The 12,899-nt window shown below is 37.1% G+C and overlaps 1 protein-coding gene across 3 annotated transcripts in view; it reads right to left on the reverse strand.

Annotated features, from left to right (window-relative positions):
- The window catches only part of LOC150093092 (fibronectin type-III domain-containing protein 3A-like), a 557,362-nt gene that overhangs the window by 150,466 nt on the left and 393,997 nt on the right, over positions 1-12,899 (reverse strand). For all 3 annotated transcript variants that reach the window (XM_090414067.1, XM_090414066.1, XM_090414069.1), the window contains one exon: positions 8,407-8,519. In XM_090414067.1, the coding sequence (XP_090270193.1) occupies positions 8,407-8,519 (113 nt within the window). The remainder of the gene's footprint in view (positions 1-8,406; positions 8,520-12,899) is intronic.

Genomic DNA, 12,899 nt, shown 5'->3' on the forward strand with positions numbered 1-12,899 from the left:
ACCTTACAACTATTACAAGATGCATTTCCACAGGACACAGTAGAACTCTTCAAACATTACATTAATAGCACTTTCTTCAATTTCCAAGAAGAATATTTTGAATACAAGGAAGGATTAGTTGGGCTCTTCCGTTGTAGCAAATCTGTTCATGGAGTGGTTTGAAGAAAAAAAAAACCACTCACTACCAGGGAACATGACCTAAAATTTGACTCAGACATGTTGACAACATATTCATCAACTGGCATGACTATTACTCAATTAGAAGAATTTTTCTCATACCTGAATAACATTCACCCCTGTATCAAATTCACTGTTGAATTGGAAGTAAACAGGTTTTCACCATTTTTAGACACACATACCAGAGCAGAACATGCTCAATTTCTCAGAATAGGAAGGCAACAAACACTGGACAATACCACATTGCATTCCATCACCATCCAATGCAAAAAATAGGCATTATTTGTTCTCTATGTGACAGAACTTACAGAATCTCCATTAACATAGATAAAAGAAACCAAGACCTTGACTACCTCAGCACCATCAACCAAAAAATGGTTACAATAAAACATTAATCAACAAAATTCTGTGTTAACCTCAAAAACAGTTGGATAAACATAAAAAACAAGATTTCAGAGGAACAGTTGATACTTCCCTATATACAGTCAGCCAGAGATAAAATATCGCAGATATTTTATCTGTGACTGACTGATAAAGGTTGCCTTCTATCCCCCCCCCCCCCCAACAAGATATAAGATCTTTAATCTTCTAAAACCTCCAAAACTTCCCTATCCATCTCTCAAAAAATTTGGTGTCTACAAAATCAACTGTATCTATAACTTGCACTATATAGGACACACACAGCAGGTTGGGAGAAATATGCCAATCTGAACACAAACACATGAAGGATGTACAGAATGAAAGGAAATGCAAACTGGAACATACAATTGAAATCAAACATCAAGTATTATGACAACAAAGCAAAATGCTCCACATATATTATAGAATTTTCTTAAGAGTGTTTAAGGAGTCAGCTGAAATGATCAGACATTCTCAACAGTGCAACAAAAAGCAAGGGATGATTTTTCAACAATTCTGGACCTCTCTAATTCAACATGACATGTATGAAGTTACCAATAGTTTGCAGCAGACCAGGAACCATCAAACAACTTCATAGCAAATGTGACTTTCCATCGTTATTCCTGTATTCAAATATTTCCTGTTATAACCTGTGTTTTTAGTTTATTCACTTATTTCTTTTGATGATGTGAAACAGGAATTTTCAAAAAAACTAGTTGAGTAGTAAATAAATAAAATTATTCTATTCCATCTGTTTCTTTCATGAGGAGAAATACCAGCAAAATACTTCTGCGTGTCACTCCACAAAAGCATATGCACAAAGTGTTTAGTTGTTTGCTGATGATACAAAACTAGGCAAAGCATAATTGATAAAGGTGATGTAGATATCTTGGCAAATAATAAATTGGAAGTGTAGGAGATGGATAATGGTTGTCAATCCTGTCATCCCAAAGAAGTGTAAAGGTTATGCACTTGGGGATGAAAAGATTATATACTTGGTAGTATAGTGATGGTACAGGACTATAGGAAATTTATTAGGCTGAGAATTTGGGGGTGATGGCAGACAGACTGTTGAAGTTCAGAGGGCATATTGCAAACATTGGCAAAATTACTCAAAGGATTACTTGGCTGTTGATGAACACACACTGAGTAGGGATAGGGAGGTTCTATTAGATTGATACAAAAGAAATTTTTCAACATATGATGGGTATAGGAGAACTAGTGCTAATAGTTCTATTGCCTCCCTCCCACCTCATGAACACTGTGTAAATAAAAATGTGGTGAGTAAACCAGATTTATTGCTTGGAGAGTGGAGAATGACAGGAATGGATTGCCTGAGGTAGTTATTATTATTATTATTATTACTACCTGTCACCTCCACGGAATCCAAAGACTCATCGTGGGAGGGCACACTACTTCACTAAATACATCTCATCCTCTCCACTACTACTTAATTCTCCAACTACGACACTACTACCATTAACGCTATCTATCGCCATCATCACCAACAACAGTATTTTTTGTCTGTAAATTGTGTGTATTCTGAAGGCCGATTTGTCTGTATGCAGGATGAAAAACCTGAGTTTATGGGAGAAAAACCTTGCTACCACTGTATGAGATTAGCTAACTCACCTTCAACTGAAAAAGCCCATATAAGGATTCCCCCTCATCACGACGAGAATCAAACCCAGGTCTTTTCAAACTGAAGGGAACGATATTCCGCTGTTCTTCCAATTGCGCTATGACAACTATAGTAGTGAGCTCTGACAGTGAATAAATTTAAGGATAGGTATGATAGGTATTGTGTCAATAATGATTAGTATGGGACTCTCACAATGAGTCTTCTGACTCAGTGGAGATACTCATGTAATAATAATCTCATTGTGCATTTACTAAAATATATACAAGAACATACAACTAAAAATGGATTGCACATTTGTTGTGATATAAGTGCAATATATATACATTATATTTTTCAAAAAAAAAAAGGGAAAGTGAAGTCAATGTTTTATTACTATTATTATTATTTTGGTAACCTCCATGGAGTCAACAGACACATCATAGGAGGCCCACTCAACCAGCAACATGTCTATTCTAAATGAAACAAAAACAAATCTGAGCACAATAGTCCATATCTTTACATTGAGGCACCACCACCCCCTCCTTATCCCTACATGTCAATGTACTTTTTATCATGGCAGCAATATGATGTACAGTCTTTGCAACATGTGATGTGTCTTCTGAACATCTACAACTACAATTTTTTTTTTATGATTAGCTGTTCATCAGTGAATTAACACTTCAATGCTTCTGTACCATGGTCAATAGCAATAATAACCTTCGTTTCGTAAGAAAGACCTAGTTTAAAACCTGCATGAAAGATCCTGATTGAGCTGAGCAGTTAGGATATCTAACTGCTCAGCTCTACTCTCCAAAAAATTGGCTGCAGATTCAAACCCTGCTGTGTATTATACTACAGGCCCCACTTACTGGAGGCCAAGTAGCTTGAAAAAAATTCTGTTTGTTAATCTTCTTCTTCTTCTTCTGCAGCTTCTCCCACTTAAGTGGGGTCACTGTTTGTTATGAGTCTCCTCCACACTTTCCTGTCTTGGGCTGTCACCACATCCAAGTTCTTCATCTTCAAGTCCTCTTCTACCAGCTCCCTCCATCTCTTCTTTGGCCGCCCACGCTTCCGCCTTCCTTGCACATCCATCTGCATGACCCTTCTTCCCACATATTCGTCCTCCCTCCTCATCACATGACCAAACCATCTCAACCTTGCCTCCTGTATTTTCGCTCCTAAGTTCGTAACTTTCACTGTTCCCCTGACATAGTCATTTCTCAGATGATCCTTTCTGGTCACACCGCACATCCACCTAAGCATTCTCATCTCTGCTACTTCCATCCTGCTGATGTTATTTTTCCTCAGGGCCACAGTTTCTATAGCATATGTCATAGCTGGCCTCACTACTGTCCTATAAATTTTGCCTTTCAGATTGATCGGCACCCTCTTATCACATAACACTCCAGCCATCTCCCTCCAGTTCCTCCAACCTGCTTGTATCCTGCATCCCACTTCCTTCTCACCTCCTCCATCTTCTTCCACTGTCGAACCTAAGTATCTAAAGTCTCTCACCTTCCTGATGACATTTCCTTCCAGCTCCAGGTCTGTCTCCTGGCCACCGCCCACTGCGCAACACATATACTCTGTCTTACTTCTGCTCAGTCTCATACCTCTCTCTTCCAGTACTTTTCTCCATCTTTCCAGTTTAGTTTCCACTTCTTCTCTTGTATCTACACACAGCAAGATGTCATCTGCATACAACATTGTCCAAGGTGCATCTTCTCTCACCTCCTCTGTTACCACCTCCATCACAATATTAAACAGAAACGGACTTAATGCTGACCCTTGATGCAAGCCAACTGTTACTTGAAAACTTTCTGTCTGTCCCAAACAGGTCCGAACACTTGTCTTCACATTTCTGTACATTTCCTGCACCAACCTGACATATTTCTCCGGCACCTTCTTCTCCCTCAGACACCTGCAGACTTCTTGCCTTGGCACTCTATCGTATGCTTTCTCCAGATCAATAAATACCAGATGTAGCTCCCTTTGTTTCTCTCGATATTTTTCCATCATCTGTCGTAACCCAAAGATAGCATCTGTTGTTGATCTACCAGGCATGAAGCCAAATTGTTCCTTTGCAATCTCCACCTCCTCCCTCAATCTACCATCAAGAACCCTTTCTAGGATCTTCATTGTGTGGGACATCAACTTTATTCCTCTGTAATTTTTACAGTCTTGTGCATCCCCTTTACCCTTGTAGATGGGAACAAGAGTACTCTCCCTCCATTCCTCTGGTATATTTTCCTGTTGGCAAACTTTCATGAACAGGTCCCACAGCAGGTCAATTCCCTCTTCCCCCAGTGCCTTCCATGCCTCCACTGGAATTCTGTCGGGGCCCACCGCTTTTCCATTCCTCATCCTCTTCATGGCCTCCGTCACTTCCATTCTACTGATGTTCTGCACCATCCCCTCAGAAGGCTGCCCATCTCCTCTGTGAGTCCTTGCATTTTCCTCATTCAGAAGTCCCTCAAAGTATATTTTCCATCTGTTTCTTATGTCCACATCCCTCCATAATACTCTTCCTTCAGCATCTTTGATCTAATAATAATAATCAAATTTCATTTCAGAAATGAAAATTACTTTAGTAGACTTTTTAGAATTTCTAACTAAATTGAAAATAAAGAGGTGTAACAAATTTGATATGAAAATCAGGAATAAAAAGCCCAAAGCTATGAAAATAGGCAGAAACATAGAAAACTTCAACTGTATTCTCAATGGAGAACCTATAGAACAAGAAATATATCAGATATTCAGACACAGTTTTTTTGTGACGATGGCAAATTAAATATAGAAGAAGCAAAGAATAAGCAAAGCTGGTATGGTGGGGAACCAGTTGAATAATTTTATATGGAATAAGAGAGAATGGTAATTTGTTTTGAAGGCATATGAAATACCACATGACATATACAATTATAATTTAAAAAAAACAGTGACTGCCAAAGTATATAAGTGGACATGCTTTGATAACTCACTTCGTAACTGCAGTTTAAGGTTTGCAGTGTGTGAAGAATGATTTTGAAGAAAAAAAATATATAAGAAAATTCAATTTCATGAATTCTTTGGAGCAGAGCATGACTATTTTTCTGCATTAGTTATTTCTACATTAAGTAGATTTGGTGCTGATCCACATACAGCAATCTACTGTTTATCAGACCACATCAGGAAGGCAATTTGCTGTTCTGATAAATGAAGTACAATTACATGGTGTTGTACCAGAAGGTGGTGGACATGCAAGGGTCTGTTAATTGAAAGGTCTTTTTTTAAAGGATTAAACCAAGAATATAAATTTTGGCATCTTTAATTTATAATTGAAAGGTCTTGTGCTGAAAGTCAGATCAATGGTAGATTACCATATAACAGAGCCAGTTCTGGTTAGAGTAGGGGTTAACTACATTATTATGCCAAATAGAAAGTGAGCTGTTGTTATGTCCATCCTTTTTTTATTGTTATGGATATTTTATGGTCAAATTATGTCTCTTCCTTCCTTATCTCACTTCTTTTATATGCTCTAGTCTTTACTCTTAACTTAAGCAGTATTTTACTATAAGGATATGGTTCGTGGGTTGAAAGCAAACAGATTCCCAGCAGACATGGCAATTTCTTTGTTTCTGAGCTGATGCTGGTTCTTTCTTCAGACTCAGGGAAAATTTCTATTTTTGCTGCGCCACCCTAAGTTCTAGATTTTCAAACAGTGAAGAATCAAAGAACCAGTACTGAGCTCTGAACTGTATCCTTAATTTCTGAATCTTATATAAAATAACTCAAGTCTCAAATTTATCCTAATCTCAGTCTACAGTCGTGACCTCCCTTCCAAAATGCCTCCTGCTGTGGTTCGATTTTTATTGGGGGTGCAGTAGAAAATGATCTCAGGCTAGGTAATTTAAATCAAAAGAAAACATTTAATTATGCACAAAACAAATTACAAGTCATGGATAACTCAGACATACGTTTACTTCAATATCAATTTCAGATAAATCATAAGCACTCAATCTCTCTAATTCTATCTTAACAAGCTTAGGTATCAGTTCCACATGTCGCTCGAACAAAGGTGAAACAAAGGCTCATGACTCAACACTATTAAGGTTAATTCTGTCATGCACTAACTTCAATGTCAATTTCAGATAAAATATACACACTCAATTTCTCTAATTCTATCTTAACATGCACAGGTATCAGATCTACATAACACTCAAACAAAAGTAATACAAAGATTAATGACACAATTCTACTAAGGTTATGCACTTCACAGACATTCAGGTCATGCTCTAATTTCTACATTCATGTCTTGGAATTTAGTCTGTCTTTCTAAACTAGGTTTCTAGAGTCATTACATGAAATCCCAATATTCTAGACTTAAACGTTCTATTAAAAGTTACAATCACTCTTCCTGCACACTTTCATTGAACAAAGAAAAGGTTTCTACGTTACCACCCAGTTGGGAACTGCTGGAAAATCATATACATCTCGATACAGCTTCACCTTCAGATTTGTTCCTGGTTCTGTTTGACCAGCTATTTCCTTCTCGTCAGATTCGGGCTAGATGAATCTCGGACACTGAAGGCACATGCTTGCCATTCACTGGTCGCCAGGTTTAAGCAAAGCTCTGCTGTCTATATTGCATACCGGACCTCAGCTCTGCTGGACGAACTTTCTATTGGCAGATTCTCAAGTACTGCTCGGCATTCTTTCCTCACTTGTGGCTCGACGCTTCGCCCAAGAAACTGGGATGAACATCGGGGCATGGAGAGTATGACTCCCACAAGAGCAGACGACTGACCGGCAAGGGACTCTGACAGAGGATCTGACGAACGAGAGAAAAAGCCCCGGTCCGGCGCTGCGTTGTCTTTTTAAATTACGTGCCCTACACTTCCGCACTACATCATATCCTTTTCATCCTTGCTCACCTCAAAGTACAACTCCCTTCACTAGCGCCACATTCTCCCCTAGTAATCTCTTTGGTGGTGGTGGTGGTGGGGGGTTAGTCGCATGCCTTCCCTTCACGGTCAATGCGTACTCTGGCGCATGTGCATTGCCTCTGGCAATCGATCTTTGATCCGTTAGACCTTCACTCAGTAGTGCCCAAGCACTCATGCTATTTTTAGCAAAGCTTAGGCAGTGGATTTAATCACAACACAATACATTATAATATTAAGGGAAAAATAACAGAATTCTAAAATTACTAATTTGTCTGGCACCTTTACATTTAATTTTACCTGCTTGACATATCAGTATGTGAAAAGTTTTAAAATGCATGTTAAGCTCTGAAGAAATTATAAGTTAACCATTTTTAGTTTTATTCAGAACTTAACACTGTAAGCATAAAACAACAAATTGTGGGTTTCATTATATGCATGGAAACATGCAAGTATAGTAAGGTAATTATAAGTGCACAATCCTGCCTGACTTCTTTTTTGAAGTTTGTAAAAGTTTCCATGAAGAGTAAGCCACAGCTCCATAACAAACCAACTGAACAGAAATACAAATGTGCATCTGAGGAAATGTCAACACATTTAACAGCTAAAATTATTATTATTATTACGTGACACCTCCAGGGAATCCAAGGACTCATCGTGGGAGGACACACTACTCTACTTCGCTAAATACATCTCATCCTCTCCACTACTACTTAATTCTCCAACTACAATACTACTACCATCAACGCCATCTATTGCCCATCATCATCAGCAACAGTATTTTTTGTTTGTAAATTGAGTGTGTTCTGGAGGCCGATTTGTCTGTACGCAGGATGAAAAACCCGAGTTTCCAGGAGCAAAAACCCTGCTACCACCATATGAGATTGGCTATAAAATATCCTCAATGTTCCTACATATGTTCGGTCAGTGCTGAATCAGAGAATCAACACTGGTAATTACTAGATGATAATCACCCTCTATTATCATCTAGTAATTACCAAGGATGCCTTAATTTAAAATATTTCAAAATTACTAAAACACTGTAAAAGAATGTTTACTTCCAGCTTTCCTTTGCATTTTTGAGGAAATGTGAAGGAAAGCTGGAAGTAAACATTCTTTGACATGGGAATTTTCCCAGAAATAATACCTATAATTCTTTGAGTGGACTGAGGTCAACAAGAATTTCAGTCCACTCAATTTGATTCTGGTGCTTCATCAAAAATAATTCATTTCATACTTTTATACTTATTAAAAACTAATTATTTTGAGGTATATAAAATTAAAACTTACTGGACTCTGACCACCTCTGTTAATGCAACACACTCTTAAGTGGTATGCTGTTCCTGGTTGAAGATGATCACACTGGTATTCATTCTCTAAGCCACTATATATCTTTTCAAAACCTAAAAAATAAATATATAAATAAATAAAATACAATAAAATTAATAGAGTAAATTAATAACACAGAAGTGTCCCATAATTATCATATATTTATACCAAAAGAGGATGGTGTATAATGCAAAGTATTCCTTTATGTATAGTGAAACATGGATTAATTTGTTACTGGATTTTTTAAAACAATCAAGCTACATCTGTTTCATTTTCATTTCTGATACCACATTAACATCTATTTACGCTAATTAAACTTATTACACATAGCAGGACATATTGTAATTTTTTTTTTTCCTTATTAAAACTTTACGATAGAATAAGCAAACAATAAATTTGTTTTTCAAGTAACAGGATTGTGAGAGTATTCTGAGAGTAGTTAACTTCTCTAAATATTCATTACAAGACAAATGCATTCCCTAGGAATATACATTCTTCTAAAATAGCAAATGTTACTTTCTAAACATGTTAATCTTAAATGGGAAATTCTCATAATTAAGAAGTCAAACCTCTGGAGACAGTGCAAATTAACCACAGCAGAAGTCACCTTTCAATATATAAAAAAAACAGTGCATACCATATTCACTATATTCTAGATTTGAGATAGATGTAGTAAGATTGCATGAGATGATCACTCAATACTTCCCCTTATTTTTTTTTCTGTTTTCCTGTCAGCACATCATTGTCTTTATGCCTATATTTAGATTTTACATACACAAACATGCATATGAAAACTATCAAAGCATGAAATGATGAATTATAAGATTTCACGATGACCATTTCTGCTCATGTGATCAGACTTGGTACATACAAGTAAAAGCTGTATCTAACTGCAAGCACAGTGTCATCAGGGAATATCAGTGGCAGCATACATGCTGACTGGCGAGATGTGTAAGAAGTTCAGTTCTTCTCTGTGTACATAAACAGGATGCTACTGATGACTAGTCATAATGGATATATTGAAGTTACAATCTATCTGTTAAACAACACTAACTATGAAGAACTTACTACATATGTAAATTATGTGTATTTAATATAAAACACTTTTATTTCATGAAGAGTATCTCATCACATCATCAGAGTAAACACACACACACACACGGAGAGAGAGAGAGAGAGAAAGGACAGTTACATGAAGCAAGAATGGAATGACAGTGGATGTTACAGGTGCATTCATTCTTCTGCTCTCTGGTAAGTCTGAGAATACTATTAGGAAACCTGTGGGAAACATTAAACATAGTCAATTGGCAAGAGAGCACAAGGCTTGTTACAGAGTTGTAAAACTCTGGTAAGGATACTTGAACATTGTTTATTACTAATGTTGATGTTTAATGGAGAAAAAGCACATATGTGTGTTTTCTCCATTAAACATCAACTAACTAAATTTATTCAGCTAATAAATCACTATGACAAAATTTTGCCTTTGTCACTAAGGTGTCTTCATGGGCACAAAGACATACAACTAAACGTGTCCACAGCACCAGCAGGAAGGTAAACTGAAAGGCAGAATCCTAAAGTCAAATTCAACTAACAATAATAACAACAATAAAAAAGGTGATACACCTTTTTACTACTTTTTTATGGGAAATATATAACTTTTGCATATATTTTAATTCAACCTTAATATCTTCCTGGGTATGGGCACAAAGAAATACAACTAAGCATGTGAACTAACAGGAAGGCAAACACAAACAAAGTATGAAAGGCAGGATCCTACAGTCATAGTAACAATAAAATAATGCAGTACACTTTTTTACTACTTGTATATGGGAAACGTGATTTCTACATTCATTTAACTTTAATATCTTCCTGGGTATGGCTCCCACTCATGAGACCTCAATAAAGGTCGAAACTAGTCTGGGTTGTGATCCTTTCATTAATACATAGCAATATTCACATCCAAAAGGAAGTGTGCTTTTACATTATGGGATATTGAGGCAATAGGTCAACTGCTTTTACATACAAGTAGCCTAGTCACAATGATACTTCACGTGCAAACTTAGTTTGTACAAAGTTTGGGTAAAGAATTAAACAATAATATAATTTCTTGTTCACAGTAGATAGCAAGTTGAAGTTCAGGGGGGCCATGTAGCAAAGATTGCAAATACAACTTAAAAGATAATTGCAATGCTGAAACAAACTTTCACATGCAAAGATAAGGATGTCATTTTGCCACTTCACAAGGCCTTAATAAAACATTGCAGACTATTGTGCACATGTCTGGTCTCCTAGTTTCCATTGTGATTCTGATACAGTGGAGAGAGTGAAAAGGAAAGCATTAAAAATGATATCAAGATTGTGGAATACTGATTATGAAGACAGATTGAGAATTTGTAGACTGAGACACTAGCAAACAGGAGAAAGAGGGGTGATACGATTGAGACTTACCAACTTCTGAAAGGGTCATTCAGGATGTTTCAGTTGATGGAATTTTTCATCTTATGGAGGGTAGAGAAAGGACAAGAGGGCATCCTTGGAAGCTGAGAATGAATACTGTTAAGAAGGGGGTGAGGGCCAGATTTTTCTCTCATAGGGTGGTGCATGATTGGAACGTATTGCTGTGTGTAAGCAATGTGAATGAATTCAAGAATAAGTATGATAGCTGGTGCGTGTAGTATGTGACCTTCCTTGACGAGTCCCTTTATATTAATTTCCCTTAATAATAATAATAATACATCCTGAATTCCAAATTTTATCAAATTCCATTCAACCAGACTTTTTATGTACCAGCTGCACACACATGGAAGGTCTCAAGACCCATGACACGACAATGGCATGTGTGGGCAAGGGGCTAGAAAGAAGAAAAAGAATGGAGTTAAGGCAATATATATTTTAATGCGTTTTGAGTCCCTGTAAATGGTTCACATAAATAAAAACTGAGAATGTCCTCAAATTTTTTATAAGGATTCCAAACACCGAATTGAAATTTGGTGTTTGGATACAGCAAGAGAGAGAGACAGAGAATGACACACAGACAAATGAGTCCATGCGTAACTTTAGTATGAATGGATGGTTGAACAAAATAAATAATAAATCAACAGGTACTTAGAATTTTGTGAAATGCACCCAAAAATTAACACTGAGTAAACAATATTTTCTGTACTTCCATGTATTAATCAATGTAAGTCAAAGCTCACTGTTTAAGGAGTACCACCTAATTATAATTTATTATCTCGTGCCCTTAATACAAATTTTTAAAAATCATGAAGAACAGAATCTACCAGACTTACAAAATGAGCATAAAAGAACCAAATTATTGACCCCCAAAACATACAACTGATGGAAGTACTTAATTTGCAATTCATGGTGAATACAACATGGTACTCTGTTTTTAAAAAATATTTACAATTCATGTTGACCTTTTTTTATTATCATTATATTATTAACAAACAAGGCATCCAAAGGTACCAAGTCGCCTGGACCACGTACAGCAACAATGATGAATACAAAACTTAAAAATCTCCATGCCGGCCTGATCGTCGCCCGGAATAACAAGGATCGCGTTGCTTGTTTGGGTGGAGGGCAAGCTTCGAAAAATAAGTTACAGTCACCTAAATAACACTCTCACAAGATATATTCCTTAACATAGAAGGACTATCTAAATCCAAATCCGAAGTCATCGGCAAAATAGTCAAAGACAAAGCAACTGACGTCTTGGCTCTCCAGGAAACCCATGTGCTTGACACAGCCCTCAATAGACTAAAGATCCCAGGCCTAATTCTCGTGTCTTATAACTGTCATCCCAAGCATGGCCTGGCAACCTACATCTGGCCTGGCCTCAAGGACATAACCCAATGTGTACCTGATGTAGAATACTCCATAGGTATTAAAGTTCAAAATACCACCATCTACAATGTCTACAAACCACCATCACAGATGGACTGACCACCACCTTGCCCTGCTATCTATGTTGGTGACTTCAACTCTTAGCACATCATGTGGGGCTATTCCTCTAACAATTGGGACTGTAATAATCTAGTTAACTGGATAGATACATATAACCTGAATTTGATTTACGATGCCAAGAAAGAAGGTACTCTCTGTTCAGCCAGCTGGAACAGAACCTACACTCCAGATCTGTGCTTAGTCTCTAAAGACTCTGAAGACCACCCCCTACTAACAACCAACCATCCTTAACAGATTTCCTAATAGTCAACATTGTCCTACACTAACAGAGACAGGCACATCAATCCCAGTCATCAGTAGAACACCAATCGCTAGATGGAACCTTAGCAGGTCCAACTGGAATGCATTTCAGAAACAAATCAAGCAAACCATTAGAGCAAGTCCACCCACCCCTAATTGCTATCCAAGATTTGTTAAACTAATCAAAACTGCAGCCAAAGCCTCTATTCCTAGAGGTTACAGAAAACAATACATCCCATGCTAGAGTA

The sequence above is a fragment of the Typopeltis vanoorti genome, chromosome 24, assembly GCF_054136105.1.
Source record: "Typopeltis vanoorti isolate ZY-2024b chromosome 24, IOZ_Tvanoo_1.0, whole genome shotgun sequence".
NCBI classification, from domain to species: domain Eukaryota; kingdom Metazoa; phylum Arthropoda; class Arachnida; order Uropygi; family Thelyphonidae; genus Typopeltis; species Typopeltis vanoorti.